General features: G+C 36.2%; 1 protein-coding gene across 1 annotated transcript; it reads right to left on the bottom strand.

The window, feature by feature from the left end:
• Positions 1-18,912: 18,912 nt before the first annotated feature.
• On the bottom strand, positions 18,913-21,942 carry LOC131806366 (uncharacterized). Its single transcript, XM_059130399.1, has 6 exons — positions 21,933-21,942; positions 21,662-21,872; positions 19,941-19,944; positions 19,518-19,779; positions 19,304-19,466; positions 18,913-19,243 (listed from the first exon to the last, which is right to left on the bottom strand). The coding sequence occupies exons 1-6, from the start codon at positions 21,940-21,942 to the stop codon at positions 19,129-19,131; spliced, it is 765 nt and encodes a 254-aa protein (XP_058986382.1). The 3' UTR covers positions 18,913-19,128.
• Between the last annotated feature and the right edge of the window lie 145 nt (positions 21,943-22,087).

The raw sequence follows: 22,087 nt of genomic DNA, 5'->3' as shown, positions 1-22,087 counted from the left end.
CTTTTTGGGGATTTTATAAAAAAATCGAGGTCCAAAAAATTGACAATTTGACTATAACTTCCAAACCGCTTATAACTTGACGACGACTTGCTGGACGATACCTACATTGTCCATATAAGATAAGTGGATCGGGGTCTAGCCCAGGTCTCGGACTTTGGGGTCGAAGATCTGGGGTCACAGGTCCACCCCTAAAGAAAAAAATAGTGTCCCGGTATCAGGCTATAAATACCTACCTCTGAAAAAATATCGAAATAATCCAAGAGTTTTTACTAAACTAGGGTTAAGCCAAAATTGGAAAACATATTATGTGCTAAGTTTGACTTAAATCGAACACTGATTCAACATTTTGCGAGGATTATTAATATTTCACAAAATTGTCAACGTTTGTAGAGGAGATACAAAAAGGACTCGACCAATATTGTCCTTTTTCGTACCTGATCTAAGTCTAAAAATTATGGTGCTCCAATTTTGAGATTTGTATTTTTTCGCAAATTATTAAATTCCGTCAAGGAGGCATCAAAAGGAGTGGAGCGAACTCAGATTGGAAAAATATTACGAAATCGGATACTACTCTCGATAGTTATCTAGCTCAGAGGAAAATTTTTTTGTATTATCAGCTGAAGGTATGTTGAGCTGCTAGTACACTTTAGGCGATTTCTTGGGTCAGAAGCAAAAAATCATCACGGTATGGGTCGAAAGTTTAACTCATGGAAAGTGTTTTATTCGGTTTTTTTATATACTAACCAAGTATATACTAATTGCCCTCCCCCAGTGAAGGATTCAAAGTGGATGCAATCGTATTTTGTCAATAGATCACAACTCTTATAGGGTTAAGGCTTTCAGGTCAATGAATTTTAACCCAAGAACTATGTTTCCTATTCTGCTAATGATAATTGGAAACATGTTAAAAAATATCAGTTATACAGATGTATACCCTCAGGTAATGTTCGTCCATATCGTATCGGACCTAAATAAATATGATATAAATATTGCGACGTGCTACACCACATAGGGGTAAGGGTATTATGTCTTTGTGCATTTGTTTGTAACACGAAGAAGGAAGCGAGATAGACCCATAGTTACTTTTGAGGATATTCAAAGAGTTACTTTCTGGGTCGATTTATGCATATCAGTCCGTCTGTCCATCCGTCCATGTGATTGTGACCAAAATGAAGGTCGCATTTATTATCCGATTGGGACGAAATTTTTCACAAACCATTTGCTTGGCCCAAGGATGAACACTTTTTGGTGAGAATCTGTTAAAATTTAGATATAGCTCTCATATATATCTTCAACTCACTTCGGGTTATTTGTGCACGAAATGGCCAATATCAGTCCAAATGACCTGAATTTTGGCACATCCGAGCGAATTCAGTCTAGAATCAAGTACGTCGTATTTAGTGTATATCGATTCAGTCCATATATATGTGTCTTCCGATTTGGGGTTTTAAGTCCCTCACATACGTAATATCCACTCCACAACATTGATGTTTGGTACTAGATGTCAGACACTGCTCCGAAATAAGTGCCTAAAATGTTGTAAAGATCGGCTCAGATACAGCTCGCATATATATCTTTATCCGATTTCAGGTTTATTGTGCACTAATTGGCTAATATCCGCCCAATTGGACTGAATTTTGGTACTTCCGACGGAGTTCAGCTCCGAAGCAAGCACTCCAATTTCTGGTGAAAATCGGTTCAGATGAAGCTATAGCTCCCCTGTATATATATTTCATGGGACTTAGTGTTAATGTCCATCACCTGGGTAATATGTACTCCACAGCAATGATATTTTATACCAGACATCAGATACAGCTCGAAAAAAGTCTCTGCCAAATTTTATCGAGACCGATATAAATCTTCATCCGATTTTACGGTTATTTTCAATATATGTAATCTTAGACCAAATATGATTAATTTTTTCATATTCAACCTAATTTTAACATTTGATGAAACTCTGTCCGGTATATCTATTGCTGCAATAAATATTTTTTAACATAATTCTTAAAATCATATCATGCAGTATACAGCAAAGTTATTTTATACCAGAGGTGCAAAAGCTTCTGTCAAATTTGTTGAAAATCTATTTAGAGTTGGATATATGGCGTCGGGTATCGTATAGTCGGCCCGCCTGACTTTTGACCTTTCCTTACTGTTTTTTTTTTTTTTTTTTTATTTTATTTATTTATTTTTTTTAATTTCGACATTTTGTAGGGGATGTACCAGACGGAGTGGGCCGATATTGACCGTCTCTGAACTCGATTAAATTTTGATAATAATATTACGATGTACCAAGTTTGGACTAAATCGGAAACTACCTTCGAGAATTTTCGTGGGCACCATTCAGAGAGGCAGACAGATGGACGGACATCGCTGGATCGTCTCCAAGTGTTCTGAAACGGATTTGTCCAACGAGATTGATGAGGCACGTTTTCGCCATATCTAGCCATAGGCTGGAGGTATAAACATATTGGAAAATTTATACTTTCGAACTTATTTAGCTATATCTCCGATGCCTGACTATGAATCTTTATGAAATCGATATCTATACGAAATCTACAAATGTCATGGTCCATTTCATCTGCTTAAAACAGATTTAAACTTTTAATTAAACATTAATTAAGGTTTTAAAACTTTGAACTTTTCCTTAACTTATTTTAGTTTCATTTTTAGAGTTCGCACACAATTTTAAATGAATATTGTCTGTAATTCACAACTGATGATTGTTTAATAAGCAGAATCATCATGCAAATATTTTTCAATAGAGGTCCAGGGTTTGGCCTAAGCCGCGTATAGAACATTCAGATAGTTTTGATGTTTTGAAAGTGCAATCCTCATTTTCCTGGTATGAAAGGTATGATTACCTATTTTTAAATCTAGGTGAGCAAAACACCTGATTGCCTCCATATTACCGTAAAAGCAAAAATATTAACTTTTCCCAAAGGAAACCCTGAAATAATTGCCCCTCCAACAAGAATGCACTCTAATCACCCACATAGAATATCTTGTATTTAATTCTTATCCATGTTAACAATCCATATCATTACCATTTGCCACAACATCTCATTTGTATTCAAAACCACTTCGGTATGAAACCCAGTTATTTTGTGATATCAATGCCATCATCATTTACATTTTACTACGGCCATCCATGTTCGTTCGCAACTGGACTCTCGGAACTGTTGGCCGGGCAAGCCAACAATTAAGAAATCTCAACATTTCTACAAAATTACAGGTTATGTTCTTAAGAAAACAAATAAACAAGCTGGCAAAACAAAAGTTAATTGAAATGTTGTTTATAGTGGAGGGGGGAGGTTAGATGGGAATGAGTGTTTCGAACAGCACGATGTTGGAAGTAGCGACTAGCGTTTTGAAGGGAGACGGAGGGGTTTGGTTATCCTGGCTAAACCTAATTCTATACTTTTGAGGGCAGGATGGTTCGGCCGTCCCAAATGAAAACGAAATTTGTGACCGAGTCTATTATCGTTTAGTTTGGTTTTAATCGCCATTGGAGGAGGAGGCCTTGGCTCGACAAAGAGCACAAGGCCCAAGTGAATGTGATACATGTGTCGTGATACTGTAATTAGCAGACCAGTGTTTCAAACTTACTCTATGTAGCAAGTCCAGAGAGATAATTTGGCCATGACTCTTGAATCTAATAATGAAATATAATAGGGCAATAATATTTGAGGGAAAGTAGAAATTATTTTAAGTTCGGCTGAGGCGACATTTCAATGACCTTAAATCAAAGGAACACCAATTTTTAGACAAAAATTTTAATAATGTAACAGAGATATTGATTTATTCAGCGTTTAACACACCACACAGCGATGAAAATTGAGTATATAATTCGTAAAATTAAAACATTTTCAAAAAAAATGTATCCTCCGAAACAAAGTTAGATATAAACCAGGCCAAAATGTGGCTTTCATAGAAAAATTATGTATGGTCGTGAAAAATCCGGAGATCTTTCTATAGAAGATCAGTTAAAAATGTTTAAATCTTCTTAAAGGCGATCAATAGATTTTTTTAAAGTAAGAAGATTATTCTTTCACAAATACAAAAAGTCGTCTAATATTGTCCATTTTTATACCCTCCACCATACTATGGAGGGCATATTAACTTTGTCATTCCGTTTGTAACTCCTCGAAATACTCATGTCAGACCCAGCGTAAAATTTTAAGTGGATTTAGCGATGTCTGTCTGTTGTAATCACGCTATCTTTCGAACGAATTGAGATAGAAGGCCAGAATTTTGCACACATATTTATTTTTCCAGTAGGCAGGTTAAGTTTGTAAATGTGCCATGTAGGTCCACATTTACATATAGCCCCCATATAACGGTACCTCCCGATATTCGGTATTTTGATTATTTTAGCGACATTATTAACCGGAATTGTTTCAAATTTGGTATTTAAAGTTCGTAGTGGATACTGCAGTTTACGACAGAAGATTGTCTGTGCAGGTTCACATCTTCGTATATCCCCCATATAACGTTACCTCCCAATATTCGGTATTTTGATGATTTAAGCGTCATTATTCACTAAAATTGTTTGAAATTACGTATTTAGAGTTCGTAATGGGAACTACGGTCAGTGACAGAAAATTGTCTATTCAGGTCCAGGTCTTCGTATAGACCCCATACATCAGTACCTCTCTATATTCGGTATTTTGACGATTTTAGGTACAATACCCACCGAAGTTGTTCGAGATGTCGTATTTGAAGTTCGTAATGCATGCTACAACCTGTGACAGAAAATTGTCTATGCAGTCCAGGTCTTCGCACAGCTCCGATTTAACGGTACCTCCCTATATACCATATATTGACCATACCATATATTCAAATTTAAATATGGTAATGGCTTATGACAAACAATGCCTATGTAGGTCCACGTCGTATAGACCCCGGCTACATTCGGTTTTTTTTTTATTTTAACAGAATTTTTTAAGGATTTTATTTTTGAAAATTTCCATATGGTGGAGGGTATTACTGCTTTTTAACTTGTTGTACCTGGCCTAATTGTTGTCTAAAGTATACGGTGCTCCAAGTTTGAACAATAGTTAATTTTGAGATTTGTATTTTTTCGTCAATTTTTTCATTTTTGTTGGAAATTTATCAAATGGAGTAGAATGAACAAGATTGAAAAATATTGCCAAATCGGATACTAATCTCGACAATTATCCAGCTCCCAGAGAGAAATTTTTGTCGTATCGAATGATATACATCATATGGCATATCATATGATATACATCACAGGGAATCACAATAAAAAAAGTTTAGATAAAATTGGGAGATTATTGGTATAGTAAGATCAGCAGATATTTTAAGAACAATCGCTAGATTTTCTTGGAGAATATCAGAAGATTTTTTTAGAGATCTTCTCAGAGAATATTAGTATATATTAAGAGCCGTAGATCTTTTCAAGGAAAATCTGTAAATCTTCTACGAGAACATTAGTGCATCTTTTAAAAGAACATCTGTCGAAAATAAATAAGGAAGATCTTCTCAGAGAAGATTTCAGATACTAACATTCTCTGAGAAACTACTGAACTTCTTATTATCTCTTCGAAAATATACCAATTTTCTCTCAGCCGGTATATTTATCTTCTTTAAGATGATCTACATATTTTTACATATGCCAACCTTACTTCCCAAAATACTCCAGACACAATAGTCCAACGGATTGGTACGGAGATTTTGGTGGCCATTGTGCACTGGAAATGAAAACCCTAATTTTGTAACCATTCTGGGGTGGCGCGTGCTGAGTTCTGTTGGAATGTCCAAGATCTGCGGCCAAAATGTTTACCTGCCCCAGGTTTTAATACACCCTCTAGAATATTTTCGCGATAATATTCGTCATTTATACTAATGCCACGATCGATTAATACGAGCGGAGAGCAAACATCGGCGCTTCAGTTCTGGTGACCAACCGAAGTGCACTTTTTCACCTGACCTCCTTGGTAAGTAAACACGATCACTTTGTTTATTTACAAACTGCTGGACAATGAATATTTTCTCATCGGAGACGGAGAAAACCACCTCTTTCGGCCAAGCGAAGCAACTCTTTAGCTCTTTTGATTCTATTTTCTTTCTGTTGCGGTGTAAGTTCTTGCACTCTTTGGAATTTCAATGGCTATAGCCCAAGCTCATTTTTCAATATTTGCCGAATGGAATATTGCGACATATTTAGCTCATGAGCCATTTTTCGGCCACTGCGACGCGGGTTTCGATCAAGTCGCTTCTTTATTTCTCGAACCATTTCTGCTGATGTTGCGGTTTTCTTCCGTTCACTTCCTTGACATCGGGCTACGCTACCAGTATCATGGTAACGAGCGATGGTACGAGACCAAAAATATTTATTCACATTTAAATGCTGGAGTGCTCTAACGATAGCCACTTGTGGTTTTCCAGCCAAATATAAAGAAATCACATTATTACGCTTGAATTCTATCACGAATAACTTTTTTCTGGAAAATTCTCATCAAAATACTTTAGTACGCTTGGAAACAATATAATAAGCTGTCACTGGAATGATTTTAAAAGCTGTCGGACGAGTGGCTTAGAAATGGCAGCAGCCTTAAGTTGGTTGCGGTTTTTTCATATTACCTGTATATCTTCAACTGATTTCGGGTTAATTGTGCACCAAATGGCCAATTTCAGTTCAAATGACTTGCATTTTGGCACATCCGACCGAATTCAGTCTAGAAGCCAGCACATCAAAATTAATGAAAATCGGTACTGATATAGCTATAGCTTCCACATATACGTTTCATCCGATTTGGTGTTTTAAGTCTCTCACATGCGTAATATGCACCCCATGACAATGATATTTGATATCGGACATCAGATGCAGCTCGAAAATACCTCTGCCAAATCTTATCGATATCGGTTGACTTGTTTTATTGAGAGATTATCATAGAGTCTGCCTTTTTTATGGCGCAACAAAGATTAATTAGAGTTTTTTATTTGGACCAATTGGTCCACTACCTCTTGGATCTTGCTGACGGGTGATCAAAATATATCCACATTATTCCTAATTTAGGTCAATTGTGAATATGAACTTTACTGACTACTCTTTTTAACACCACAAATCGGTGGAAAAATATTTAAAATACAAATAACCATTTTAAAATAAATACCTTTGGAGGAAATGACAACCTAAGAGGCGTAAATAGAATGATTTTCCAATAAACGCCGATATTTATTAATATCATCTTCAGCAATGAAAAAATATACCGTGAGTCTAATATATTTGACCACCTCTAAAGATATGGGAAAATTCAATAGATTTGTCAAGAATTCAAGCCTTTTTAAATGACCACTTCCAACTTTCCAAAAAAGAAAAAGGCCATACATAGGAACATTCATTAGCAATAAATATTTTCCAATTGAGAAAATTATTTCCATTTATTTTTATTAAAAGTCGTTATTTATAAAATCTCCGGATTCCTTACTTGAAAACCTAAAATTTAAGAAAACACTAGGGTTGCCCATATTCGACGGAGCTATGTTTTTTTTTTTTTGGCCCATTCCAATCGACGAGGCTTGTCCGCAGGCAACATTCTTTGCGTCAATTGAATTTTGTACGGGAACAAATGCAAATCAATGCGAATAATCCGTTGTAAAGTGGACCGAGCCATGCCCAACTGCTGAGAACGGCGTTTTTGGGTTGTTCTTGGGACCTCTCAACACTGGCTCGTACGGCAGCGATATTCTCGCCCGATCGCCTTGATCGACTTTTATATGGCCTCTTCGGATTAGAAAGAGCTTTACCAGTCGAAAATTTTTCGTATAAACGCTTAATGGTGTTCTTAGAAGCACTTCTCACATTTTTTAATGTTTTAAAAGCACGTTGAGTTTTCACAATTGACTTCTTCTGTTGAATGTATATTTCAACTATTTCAGAGCGCTCGTGTATTGGTTCATGGTAAAAATCTGCTTGGACTGACGCTTCAAACGCGGTATGTCATTAAGCGATGTGACATCTCTGTCAAAAGTTATGGCGTTGCCAGATGGGTCCGTCGAATATGGGCAACCCTGTATACATTCTATGCATTCTAGAGCATTTTTCCAAATGCCTCAAACGAAGTGAAAAACCAAAGACACCCACCATTTTATGGTAGACGTCTCCGAAAACCACAACGTCACACAAACATAACCGCAAAGGACACCACCAACGAAGCAACAACTGAAAGCCATTGATTATAACAGCTCAACGAAAAAACACAACAACAACAATAATCATTTCAAAAACAAACAAATAAAATGTCCTCCATTCAATTATTATTTCTATTCTTATATTGATGTCCTTAAGTCCTTATTTCTTCTAGATTGTCCTTAATGTTGTTATTTCTTGTATTACTGTTGTTGGGGTTTTTTATTTTTCTTGGCTCTTCCTCTTCAATTATTTCTTGAAACAGATAAGCCTAAAATGACATTTGACCGAGAAACATTGGTTGTGAAAGCCATGCCGCAGTAATGAGCAACACATTAGTAACCCATTAGGGGGAAAATACAGAAAAAAAATACAAGAAATGAACTTTGAACAGTATTTTCTCGACATTACAGATACAATACTCAATAATATTTCACAGCATAGAAGACATGGCCAAGTAAGATCTCCCTTGTTGCCGTTGAGGGTATAAATAAGAAAAATGTGCCTGGTAACTTTAAAGGGCAAACGGAATATAACTGAAGTGTAAAAACACAAATAATAAAAGGAGGTTACAATTGGCATTTAAGGAGTATTTACAATACTAACCCTGGACAAAAAAGGAATCATTATAAAACTCTAAATGTTGCCTTTTTTATGCTTATTCTTACTGCTATCTTAGGGAACTGAAAAACTCCAATGCTTAACTCACTGTAATTACAACCCACCACCTCCACCCCCGCCAATTCCACTTTATTACAAATCAACTGACAAACCCAACATTTCCCCGAACCACACAGGAAGAGGCCAACAAATAATTGTGACATTTCTGTGAACTTGAGTTGGTGGGTGGGTGGATGGTTGGTAGGACATTGTGTGGTTGCAGACAACAAAAACACTTAACTGTAACAAATTGTAGAACAAGTAACAAAATTGCCATTTGGCATCGTGCCTTAGCAAATGTTCAGAGCTGTGATTGCTGTTAGACGGCATGTTCTGTGTGCCGTTAAGGTTCAAAGGAACATTGCAATGAAATGAAGGTGACATGGGGTCACAACAACCATATCCTGGGTGCCACACAAAGAGATACTTTGCTGTGTTAAAATTGTAATTTATTAATCATTACATTTACAACAAATCGCAATGACATCAGCGGCATCGTTATATATTTTTATTAGGCTTGTATTATGACCAAATTATACCATCTTCAGTGGTTTTCTTGGTCTATGGTGGCGTATGATAAATACTGAATGTTGTGGTTGGGAAATCATCATACGCAACAGGGTGTTATTTCGAATAGAAATTGTTGTGTCTCACAACAGCACGAAATATTCAGTTATGCTAAATGTATACTAAACCTCTGCTATAAGCAGAAAATAAATTTATAAGGAACTCTCTTGAATTGTTCTTCCAAGGACCCAGGATTTATAGATAAGTATATTATAGATCAGCATAAAGTTCTTAGCCGGTTTATCCGTCTTAAACATAACCACCTAGAGAAGTCAATATTTAGTAGCCCTTTTCCGAACAAATTAAAAAAGAATACCTCCTTAAAAAATGTTCACTCTAGATATAGTTATCATATCCCACATATAACGAAACGCCCAATTATAGACATTAAAGTAAGTGGAGAGGCAGCACTTAGTCTTCCCCTTTTTTCTGAATTAGTAGATAAATATACAGCATATGTTCACGGATCAAGATGGTCAATACCGTTTGAGAGACCGGGCCTATCCAACCCATTTTAAGCATTTCAATGCTCCTAACCCTATTTTCAACTGCATATTTAGAACCTCAACAGGACAATTTTGTTTGCATGTTTTAACAAAAAATAAATAAATAAAAGTACATTGCATCATAGCCTCTATATAACGATTCAAATACGAAATTTAGAACAATTCCATTGAATAATGTCGCTAATACCATTAAAATGCCGAATATAGAGGTACCGCTTTATGCGGGGTATTCGAAGACGAGGACCTACATAGACAATTTTCTGTCATAGGTTGAAGTATCCATTAAGATGTTCCACTACAAAATTCAAAACAACTCCGAATAATCGTCTCTTTACCAAAAACCACCAATTGGGACCCCAAAAAAGGTTTTAAAATTCCAGTTTCAAGAGTTCGCCCTAAACCAAACTATTCCAAATTCAATAGCATTCAGTACAGTGCGCAAAGTTAGGACTAATTTCCAAAACCATCTTCATATTTCATTTCTCGCCAAAGGGCTGTACCAATGGTTAACATACAGCGTGAGATAAAAAAACAGCAACTTTTTTTCAAATTTTATTGAATGAAAGCAAAAATGTCGAAAATAGCATCACATTTTAGAATAAGTTTAGATTTGTTCGAATTGGTCACCTTTGGCACGAATTAAGGCCTATGAAACCATCACACGCTGCCCGAATGTTGCCCTGCGGTATTTTGGCCCATTCCCGGCAAAGGGCTTGCTTGATATGGTCGACACTTTGTTATTTTTTAGGGCGAAAACCAAATTCAGCAGTTCACCACATTCGGCAAAGCGAAGCAACTTTTTAGCTCTTTTGAGACTATTTCCTTTCTGTAGCGGTGTAAGTTCTTGCACATTTTGGAATTTTAATGGCTTTTCCCCGAGCTCATTATTCAATATTTGCCGAATGGAATATTGCGATATGTTCAGCTTACGAACCATTTTCGGCCACTGCTACGCGGGTTTCGATCAAGTCGCTTCTTTACTTTTCGAACCATTTCTGCTGTTTTCTTCCGCCCACTTTCGAGCGATGGTACGAGACACAAAAGATTTATTCACACTTAAATGCTGTTTTTCCAGCCAAATATAAAGAAATCACACTATCACAGTTGAATTCCATCATAAATATCTATTTTTCTGGAAAATTCTCATAAAACTGCCGTTGTGCGCTTGTAAACAATATAATGAGCTGTCACTGGAAAAATTTTAAAAGCTGTTGGACGAGTGGCTTAGGAATGAAAGCAGTCTGAATTTGGTTGCAATTTCTTCATCGCACACTATTAAACTGATTTCCAAAAGTGTGGAAAGGGTGCCCTCCACTATTTCGGCTACTTTGCTTCGTAAACTTTTAAAGTGTCTTCTATTTGTAGCTCTACTTCCATAATCTGCTGTATTTTCCCTGTAATTAGTGAAAAAAAATATTTTTCTCGCACAGTAGACCACACTGATGATTTTTGACTGTGAAAAAACACGAAACGTGCGTAAGCTGTACAAAACAGTGTTGCAAAAAAAAATCGTAGGTAAAACAACGTAAAAACGTAGGAACACCTGATTCAAAAAAAACGGTGAAGAATTGATAAACTTGGAACTGGTCTCTACGACTTGAATTATTGCACAGGGTGTCCATGTGCGTACAATGGGTATATATTTTGACTTCTGTAATGATTATTCAAACTGGTGACCCTTTACCGGGGGTCAGATAAATTACATATCTTACATAAATCTGATATACATATGACAACGTGCCAGATTGCCATCGATTGCTTTCTTCATTTTATAGAGATATTTGAAAATATTTGGAAAATTTTGAAATGAGAGTAAGTTCCAGAAATAGTAAGCCGATGCCGGATCTTGGGTTGCTAAAAATATTAGGCCTTGCAAAATTTAAAAAAAAATCTAACATTTCCAATTTTGTCAAAATTGTAATCTTTTGTTGGGGAGGTACCAGATACCGATATTACTCGTCTCCGTATTCACTTCGTGACTACGGAGTTATACAGACAGACAGGCGGATGGAAAACCCTAGATCGACTCTAAATGATCTAAAACGAATTTTGTCCAAAGATACCAAGGATCTTAAACCATTTTTTTTGTGATGAGGCATGCGTACGCCACTTCAAATGATACATATATCTCCCCAATAAGGGGGTAAGGTATGAAAATGGAAAAATTTAAACATTTACTCCCGCCGAAATTAACGTTATTAATACTTTTCTTGTGCATATTTAAAATTAAACCTTTGATCCAGCCGACCACTGCTACTTAGTTCTTATATAATTTTTTTCTTATTTTTTAATATGCTAAAGAACAAAATATTACAGTAAAGGCAAAGAAGAGAATGAATTCGAATCGATTCCAAGTAAGTTATTCCAACCCAATAACGATGAAAAGAGAGAGGACTCTCCTTCTACCAACCATAAACACAAATATATCAAAGGACACGGAACGCAAAAGAAAAACCCAATAGTGGTTTTATTGTAATGGTTTTATTAAAAATTTTCATAAATTCAATATTTTGCATATATTTCCCCGAAGTAGCATAACACACAACGAAAGGTTTCTTTTGTTCTTCTCAAGCTCGCTCTCTGTGCTTTTGTTTTATTTTATTTCATAATATTTTATTTTGTGTGTGTATGTGTGCATTATTTATTATTCATATACAAATATAGGATAGGATAGTTCTCTCTACCACATGCCACGTTCTGTTTTAGGCATTATGATGCTAAGGGGAAATTTAAAACCCCAAATGCATTAGTATGGATCGACCGTTCCAGATATTAGTGTATAAATAAATATTCTTACTGGTGTGCAAGAAACTACTTGGCATAGAATTGGTGCTTTTTTGTAAAGAGAATAGAACAGGGACGTAGATACAATAATTTAGAGCTAATAGGAAATAAATAAGAGCACAATACAGAGTGAGACAAAGAAAACTGCAACCAACTTCAAACTGCTGTCATTTCTAAGCCACTCTTCCGAAAGCTGTAAAAATTATTCCAGTGACAGCTCATTATGTTGTGTACAAGGGTACAAAAGCATTTTGGTGAGACTTTTCCAGAAAAAAAGTTATTCGTGATGGAACTCAAGCGTGGTAGTGTTATTTCTTTATATTTGGCTGGAAAACCACAAGTGGCTATGGTTAGAGCAATCCAGTGAAATATGAATAAATATTTTATTTTTACCGTGAAACTGGTAGCGTAGCCCGACGTCAAGGAAGTGGACGAAAGAAAACAGCAACATCAGCAGAAATGGTTCGAAAATTAAGAAAGCGACTTGATCGAAACCCGCTTCGCAGTGGCCGAAAAATGGCTCGTGAGCTGAACATATCGCAATATTCCATTCGGCAAATATTGAAAAATGAGCTCGGGATAAAGCCATTGAAATTCCAAAAAGTACAAGAGCTTACACCGCAACAGAAAGAAAATAGACTCAAAAGACCTAAAGAGTTGCTTCGCTTGGCAGAAAGTGGTGAACTGCCGAATTTGGTTTTCTCCTTCTCCGATGAGAAAAAATTCGTTGTCCAGCAGTTTGTAAACAAACAAAATGATCGTGTTTACTTTCCAAAGAGGTCAGCTGAAAATGTGCACCTTCGGTTGGACACCAGAACTCAAGCACCGGCCATGGTGATGGTGTGGGCCACCATATCAGGCAAACGGCTGATTTGCTTTGGATGCAACTACCGTGAGTGTGGACAATTTGCTCTCTAGAGCCCAAACAAAAATCAATGCCAGACCTTAAACGTTGTAGCTAGCAGAAACGTTGAAAACTCCGCTCATATCAATCGACCGTTGCATCAGAATAAATGGCGAATATTATCGCAAAATTTTCTGGTGTGTGTATTAAAGCCTTGGGCATGCAAACATTTTGGCTGCAGACCTTGGACATTCCAACAGGACTCAGCACCATCGCACTCAGCACGCACCACCCAGGAATGCTTACAAAATGAGGTTCCTCGCTTCATTTCCAGCGCACAATGGCCACCAAAATCTCCGAATACCAATCCGTTGGACTATATTGTCTGAGATATTGGAAAACAAGGTTGGCACTAAAAAAGTACCAAAGTGTCGATCACCTCAAGCAAGCGCTTCGCCGGGAATGGGCCAAAATACCGCAGAGCAACATTCGGGCAGCGTGTGAGGGTTTCATTGACCGTTTGAATTCCCTTTGTGACACCTCGAAATATACATTTTAGACCCCACAAAGCATAAAATTCTATATTGATTTATCAATATCCGCCCGTCTGTCCGTTTATCCGTCTGTGGAAATCACTCTAGCTTCCGAACGAAATGAAGACTTTTGGTATTGTAAATGAGCCATGTAGGTCTACGTCTTCGTATAGGCCCCATATAACGGTACCTTCCGTTAAGCGATATTTTGATGATTTTAGAGACATTATTTACCGGAACTATTTCAAATTTAGTATTTGAAGTTCGTAATGAATGCTACAGCCTATGACAGAAAATTGTCTGTCTTCGTATAGCTCTCATATAACGGTACCTACCGATATTCGGTATTTTGATGAATTTAGCGACATTATTCACCGAAATTGTTTCAAATTTGATATTTAAAACTCGAAATGGATAGTACAGCCTAAGACAGAAAATTTTCTGTGCAGGTCCACGTTTAATAACCACCATGGTACCTCCTTATATTTGGTATATCGATGATTCTAGCTACACTATAAACAGATTTTTTCGCATTTGAATATTGTAATAGCTTGTGACAAAAGTTGCCTATGCAGGTCCACGTCGTCGTTTAGACCCTAATATACGGCTACATTCGTTATTTTTAAGATTTTAACAGAATTGTTAACGGATTTTATTTTTTTAAATGGTTTAATTTGTACCAAATGGTGGAGGGATTTCGGCCCGGCCGAACTTACAGCTTTTTTACTTGTTTGCTTTCATTCAATAAAATTAAAAAAATTAATAATAAAATTATGGCGTTTGACTTTGTTGCAGTTTTTTTTATCTCACCCTCTATATGGAGAGCATTTCAACGATTTTTCTCGAATGTGGTAAATTTTCATAAATGTTCGTCTTGTCCCCCTCTCCTGCTGTCCCTCCACGCCACTGATTTATGTTTAGTGCTATATTTGTCCATAATAGAGAGTTTATTTGTTTAAGAGCCATTGAGAGCCCTTTCCATTTCTTTTTTTTCATAAATATTTAACAAATTCCCACAAACATTGAGTGATTCTTAGCATTGAATAAAAATATTACAAAACAAAGAGGAGGAAACAACAAAACATCTACAACAAACAAATTTACAAATAAGCCGGCCGACCGACCGTCCAAACAAAGAGAATAACATTAGCAAATACTACAAAAAAAGGGAATAACAAAAAACGATTAACATATTTGAAATGGATATAAATCGCCCGGTTTTTCCAACGAAACAGCAACGACGGCTTTGTTAAACTTTCAACGGAAAGTAAATGTGAAAAAAAAAGAAATGGAAAGAACAGAGGAAATCCCTAAAATAAAGAACAAACATGAAATTTGAAATATTCACAATGGTATTTATTTGCAAATGTTCTTACCTCATTTTATTCGGTTGTTGTTCTTGTTAGTGTTGTTGTTATCGGCATTGTTAATGTTGTTGTTGTAGTTGTATATTGTTGCCACATTCGATGATGCATAATCTCCAGGGATAAGATAAGGCCACTGACCAAGATACCAAACATCAGAACCAAAAGAGGGGGGGGATATTTAATGGCCGGATTTGTTTGTAAATATTTATGGATAACACACTGAAGACACATATTATCAAAGAAATTAGCAAATATTTGCTTGTTATCACCACCATATGCACATCGTCTAGATTGTCAGGAATATGATAACTTATAAATAATATTATGAAGGTAGTTCATATCTTGAACAAAGCATCACGTTAAAACACAATTTTAACTTTCGACCCTAAAATAGGTCGAAAGTTGTTTTTTATTTTATTTGAACTATTAAATAAGTAAAAGATGTCGAAAACGTAGAAACGTCAGGCCAATAAAAAAAATTGTAAACACAATACACATCTAGAAGTCGGCAAGCAAGCTTAAAATTGGAAAATACGAAGAGTTCAGAATTTAATAAAAGGTAAAAGTAGGAAGTTTTATAAGTAAACATAACTTTTTCTTTTGAAAATGATATATAGAAAGAACTACTCCATCCTGTTGAAACTGTTTTTGCCAATATTCTTTGATTTTTGTGAACAAAAAAATCGTTCAACATGATCTGATAACTTAGCGGCCATTCCTTGATCATTTTCGAAAGAAAATGTCCCTATTTTGTCTCAGGACCAAAGTCAAAGTTGGACGATATTGATCTGCAATGTTATCTCTCAAAATGGTAATCAATTGGCCACGGAGATCTTATGATTTAAAACCTAACAACTTTTTGTGATTTTACACTTTGTGTAAATCCAAGAACTGAAAGGTGGAATTCATGAGGCTATCGGGAACATAGACCAGCCGCTATTCAATTTGATTATGGAAAATACAGGGTTGCCCATATTCGACGGACCTTTGGGCCCTTTGGGCCCATTCCAATCGACGAGGTTTGTCCGCAGGCAACATTCTTTGTGTCAATTGAATTTCGTACGGGAACAAATGCAAATCAATGCGAATAATCCGTTGTAAAGTGGACCGAACCATGCCCAACTGCTGAGAACGGCGTTTTTGGGATGTTCTTGGGGACCTCTCAACACTGGCTCGTACGGCAGCGATATTCTCGGCCGATCGCCTTGGTCGACTTTTATATGGCCTCTTCGGATTAGAAAGAGCCTTACCAGTCGAAAATTTTTCGTATAAACGCTTAGTGGTGTCCTTAGAAGGCGCACTTCTCACATTTTTTAAAACCACATTGAGTTTTCACAATTGTCTTCTTCTGTTGAATGTAAATTTCAACTATTTCAGAGTGCTCGCGAGGCGCGTATTGATTCATGGTAAAAATCTGCTTGGACTGACGCTTCAAACGCGGTATGTCATTAAGCGATGTAACATCTCTGTCAAAAGTTATGGCGTTGCCAGATGGGTCCGTCGAATATGGGCAACCCTGTATGTGTAATATAGAAGCTATACGAAAATATGACCTATAAAGATAATTATCTATCGAAGAATACAGTACCTAATGTCAATACCAAATACCAGCTTTTAAATAATATACGAAGACGTGCACCTGTACAAGGAATTTAACGATCTCCAAGTATCAAATTTGAAACCATTCCGGTTGAAAATGTGGCACAAATCATCGAAATACGGAATATCAGTTGGTATCGATCGTTATATGGGGACTACACGAAGATGAGAACCTGTACAGGCAATTTTCTGTCATAGGAAGCAGAACCTATTACGAACTCCAAACACAAAATTTGAAACAATTCAATTTAAAAGTGTGACACAAACCATCAAAATTCCGATTATATGGAGGTACAGTTATATGGGTACTATACCACAACTTAGACATATATATAAAGTTCTCTGCAATGATGTTTCCTACATCCTGATTTCCTACAAACTCTCAATTTACTGCAAATTTGGTTCGAAATTGTAACTAAAACGCCCAAAATAACTTAAATCTGGCGGTACAGTTGTATGGCGACTATTCCAAAACGTGAACCTATATGGCTCATTATACCCAGTGTCAAATGGCTACAGAGGGTATATCACTTGATATAGCCAAAACGTGCCTCATCAAAATAACGGTTTTAGACCCTGGGTCTCTTTGGAGACCAAATGTGCGTTTCAGGACATTTGGAGTCGATCTAGGGATATCCGTCCATCTGTTTGTCCGTCGGTCTGTCTGGCTGGTGCTCACGATAACTCTCGAAGGGAGTAATTGATTATGTCCAAACTTGGTGCATCAAGATATTATTGTCAAATTTAGATCGAGTTCGGAGATGGGCAACATCGGACCACTGCTTCTGGTACTTTCCAACAACAGGTCCAAAATTTTCAGAGAGAAAAATTTATGTGATAAAAAGAAAAAGAATCATTCGATTTTGTTCAAACTTTACAAATCCAAATATTTTACCAGGGGTTGGTCAGGTGCGAAAATGGACAATAACGGCCCACTCAAGTACCTACCCCACAAAAGGTCAAAATAATAATAATAATAACTCTTATAAAATTTGAAATAAGAGTCTGATTGTCTTCAAATTTACACATCGCAACATTTTAATTGACACAAAATATGGTGGAAGGTTGGATATATCGATTCGTTGGTACGTTCCTCAGAATGGGTCAAAATTTTGAATAACCATGAGGCTCGTAAAAGGGGAAATAAGCGTCCGATTCCTTTCAAAATCGGCACATTTAAATATTCCCATCAACTCAGGATATTTTGTGAAAATGGTAGATATCGACCCACTTCTTCTAATACCTCACCACAAAGGGTCAAAATTGTAAATAATCAAAACGAAAAAAAATCCAAAACTAGCATCCGATTAATTCTAGGTTTCACGCATTCTAATATTTCCACTAATACAAGATCTGGTATAGAGATGGAATATATCGGTTCACTTCTTTTGGTACATTCAACCCCCATCCCCAACAAGGGGTCAACATTTCAAATAATTATAACCTATACAACATGCGAAACAAGTGCGCGATCAAACTTTCATTTAACCACTCTGAGTAAACTTTTAACTAACAATTATTCTTATAGAATTATAAATACATTTTCGATATTCTTTAAATTTTGCACATCCCAATATTTTTATCAGTATAACGTGAAGTAGAATAATTTGGTCCACTGCATCTGGTACATTGAGGTCATTTGAACATTTTCCAAAAATTATCACATATCTCATATAAAGTAGAGGTAGTAATCGATATTGGTCAGATTTGATACCTTGTATTTATATCAGACTTACGTCAGATACAAAATTGACAATATTGGCCGACCCTTTTGGTACCTCCCTCATAAAGAGTCAAAAGTATGAATGAATAAAAACAGACATTGGCTGTTTTTAACTTGTTTTCAATACCAAATGTCCAGCTTTCAATCATATTTTGAAAAAGGTTGTCCAAATTAACACTCGTATAATGATATTGCCGAAGACACTACATACCTAAACTGTAAGAACTTTAAGAAATCTTAATCCGACGTATTCCAAAAATGTGGTTATGGGGAGAACTTGCCCCCTTTGTATTGGTTACTTTGCTATGTGAACTTTGATACACATGTCTTCTATTTTTGTCTCTACTTTCTGCTGGATTTTTCCTGTAGATATCTATTTATGTATAATTTTTAAATACCTACCCGTAGATCATCCGTGTGCAATTGCTTGACACAACGTGGTCTGGGGGAATGCCAAATTTTGTGCTCATAATCCATAAGACCAACCTCGGTGACACGTCTTAAGCTGAAATTGAAAATATTTATAACGAATGATCAATAAATTCTAATCATAACACAAACTTGCCCATATGTTATAGGTTTACGCAGTGGTGAACCCTTCTGAACAATGCTAACCATTTTCTGGGGTGGAAATAGCTGGATCTCCGTTAAATCGCAAATTTCCTTTTCGGTAAATGTATCGGCCATGATTTTATAGGCCGTGGCAACATCAACGTGAAAGGCAAAATCTAAAACTCGATTTTCAATTTCTTATGAATTTGTAAATGGTTTGAGTATACTCACGTCCTTTTTGATTTTAGCCACCCCATACTCGGGTTCATACCAATTGGAGGCCTCATTGGTCTTTGCATGGGCACCCGTCTCATGGCTATGTAAAATATCACGATAGGCCTTGGCCTTCTGGGCCTCAGTCATGGGAATAATGGATGTGGGTAGAACAACATTATCGGGAGGGGCATCCACAAACCCTGTACCATCTGCTGTCGGCATGCTGGTTACCTTTTTGGCATACAACTCCTGGGCATCGGGGTCTTTGGTACGCTAAATTAAGAATTTTCGTAAAAATATCTAAAATTTTTTTTTCTAATTTTTAAATAACTAAAAATCAAAGAATTATAAAAATCTGAAATTCGACCTTCATTTTTAAATTATTTCAAATGTAAATTTAATAAAATTGACTTCGAAGTCTTTTTATACCGTACAACACTATGTGTTGGGGGTATTATAAGTTTGATTGGGCCAAAAATTATGTAACACCACGAAATATTGATTTCCCACATAGGAAAGTATATATGGATCTTCCTATCTCGCCGATCTGAGTCGATCTAGCTATGTATGTCCGTCCGTCCGTCTGCCCATGTTAATTTGTAATCACTCTACAGGTCGCAATTATGGTCCGATCTTCACGAAATTTAAAATGGAGGTGGGGCTAGGGTCAGAATAGAACCCTATTTCTTTTGGTGATAATCGCATAATATTTAGGGGTTGAAATGGACCAAAAACTGAAAAAATTCCTGATTTTGCACTTGCTCTACAGGTCGCAATTATTGACCAATCGACGCGGAATTTCGCATGTAGGTAGAGGTTAGGGCTGGCCAGAAGCCTACCCATTTGGGTGGTCATCGGATAATATTTAGCGGGTAAAATAGACCATATCTTTTTTGTTGAAAAAATTCAAAAATTTTCATTAAACCGCGAATATTTTAAATCCCGGCGAAATCACAAAGCCATGACAAGGTTACTTCTGATCTTACATTGATGTTAACATCCAACAAAACGGATATATAGCAAAATATGTGCGATGTATATGTTTATCAAAGAAGATATGCTTGAAAAATCTCTTATATGTCGAGAACGGCTGAACTGATTTCGACAGTTCTCATTAATTCAGAATGGCCTCTTGGCAGGAAACATAAAACATCTAAAAAATCGCATAAAAATAACTCTCTAAAGATGAAAATATTGATTTTGTAAAATTTTCTCATATTTTTTCCATTTTGTCATATTTTTGGCATATTTTCATTTTGAATTAAACATTTGGTAATATTTCTACAGCTAAAAAAAACTGAGTAGTTAGGATATCAGGATATCATATATAGATCGCATTTATGGCCCGATCCTTACGAAATTTTGCATGGAGATAAGATGAGGGTCAGAATAAAGGCCTATTCTTTTTGGAGATGATCGCCATATATTTAGGGGTTGAAATGGACCAAAAAACTGCAAATTGGCAGCAGGTCGTAATTATAGGGGTTACTGGGCATTGCAAAAGCCAAGCAGTTTTGGATGGCCATCCAAAAATATTCAATGTGTGAAATAGATTGCCAACTTTTATAGACAAAATACGAAAATGTCCATTCCAGGGACTTTTTGGAGAATTCACAAATACAGGAAAGACGCACTTCTGACTATTTCGTTAAAGCTGATTTCGTTGAAGAATATAGTAAAATGGCTGTATCTCATATAGATGCGTTTCAGTCAAAAAACAATAATAAATATTAATCTTTTGCCACTTCTTAGAGATTATAGGTCTTTGGGAAATATTGGTTCTAGATCTAGGAAGACCACTTACGTGCAACATCTACCAATAAATTGGAAATGAGCAAATGAGTTTAAGTTGCTATTATCCGAAAATTAGAGAACGAAACCTGATGATTTTCTTTTATCATTTGTCACAATATCTTGTGGAATTCTTTCGAGTATCTCGCCTATATAAACTGTATCGTTTATTATAGTGTTGTAGGGTATTCAACGGTCGGCCCCGCTCGACTGTAGCCTTTGCTTACTTGTTTTCTTTTTGTGTTTCACTTATTTAATTTTTATATTTTCGATATTTCATCTTCCGTCAATTAAATAACAACAAAATAAAGATCTTGAAGATCTTAATTTGAGATATTATTTAAAATATATTATTTTTTCTTACCAAAAATAATCCCTGTTGTAGACAATATCCTCTATGCCAATTTCCAAAGATGAATGTATCAGATCCCGTAAAGTCCTTATGGTCTTGGGTTTCTCCATTAGCAATGTGCCCACAATACTGGCCGAATAGAACTGATAAATTGCAAATGAAAATAGCAACGAAGTTGTTACAATACAGCGACCAGAAAATGAGCGAGTTGAGAATGTTAAACCTTTCCGAAGATACACAATTAAATTTAATTTATTTTTAAGTAAATCCCACAAAATCTTACCTGCTGACATATGGAACCCACATAAAACAAAATCGACTCCAAAAACATTCCCACACGTTGTGTGGCCGAATTATCATCTCTAATGTCATAGCCACAAAGTAAACCACCCCAGCGAACCAGACGCTTTTTGAAACTGCCATGGGGGAATGATTTGG

This window comes from Musca domestica, unplaced genomic scaffold, assembly GCF_030504385.1.
Source record: "Musca domestica strain aabys unplaced genomic scaffold, Musca_domestica.polishedcontigs.V.1.1 74, whole genome shotgun sequence".
Lineage (NCBI taxonomy): Eukaryota > Metazoa > Arthropoda > Insecta > Diptera > Muscidae > Musca > Musca domestica.
This window is presented reverse-complemented; position numbering and strand designations above follow the sequence as displayed.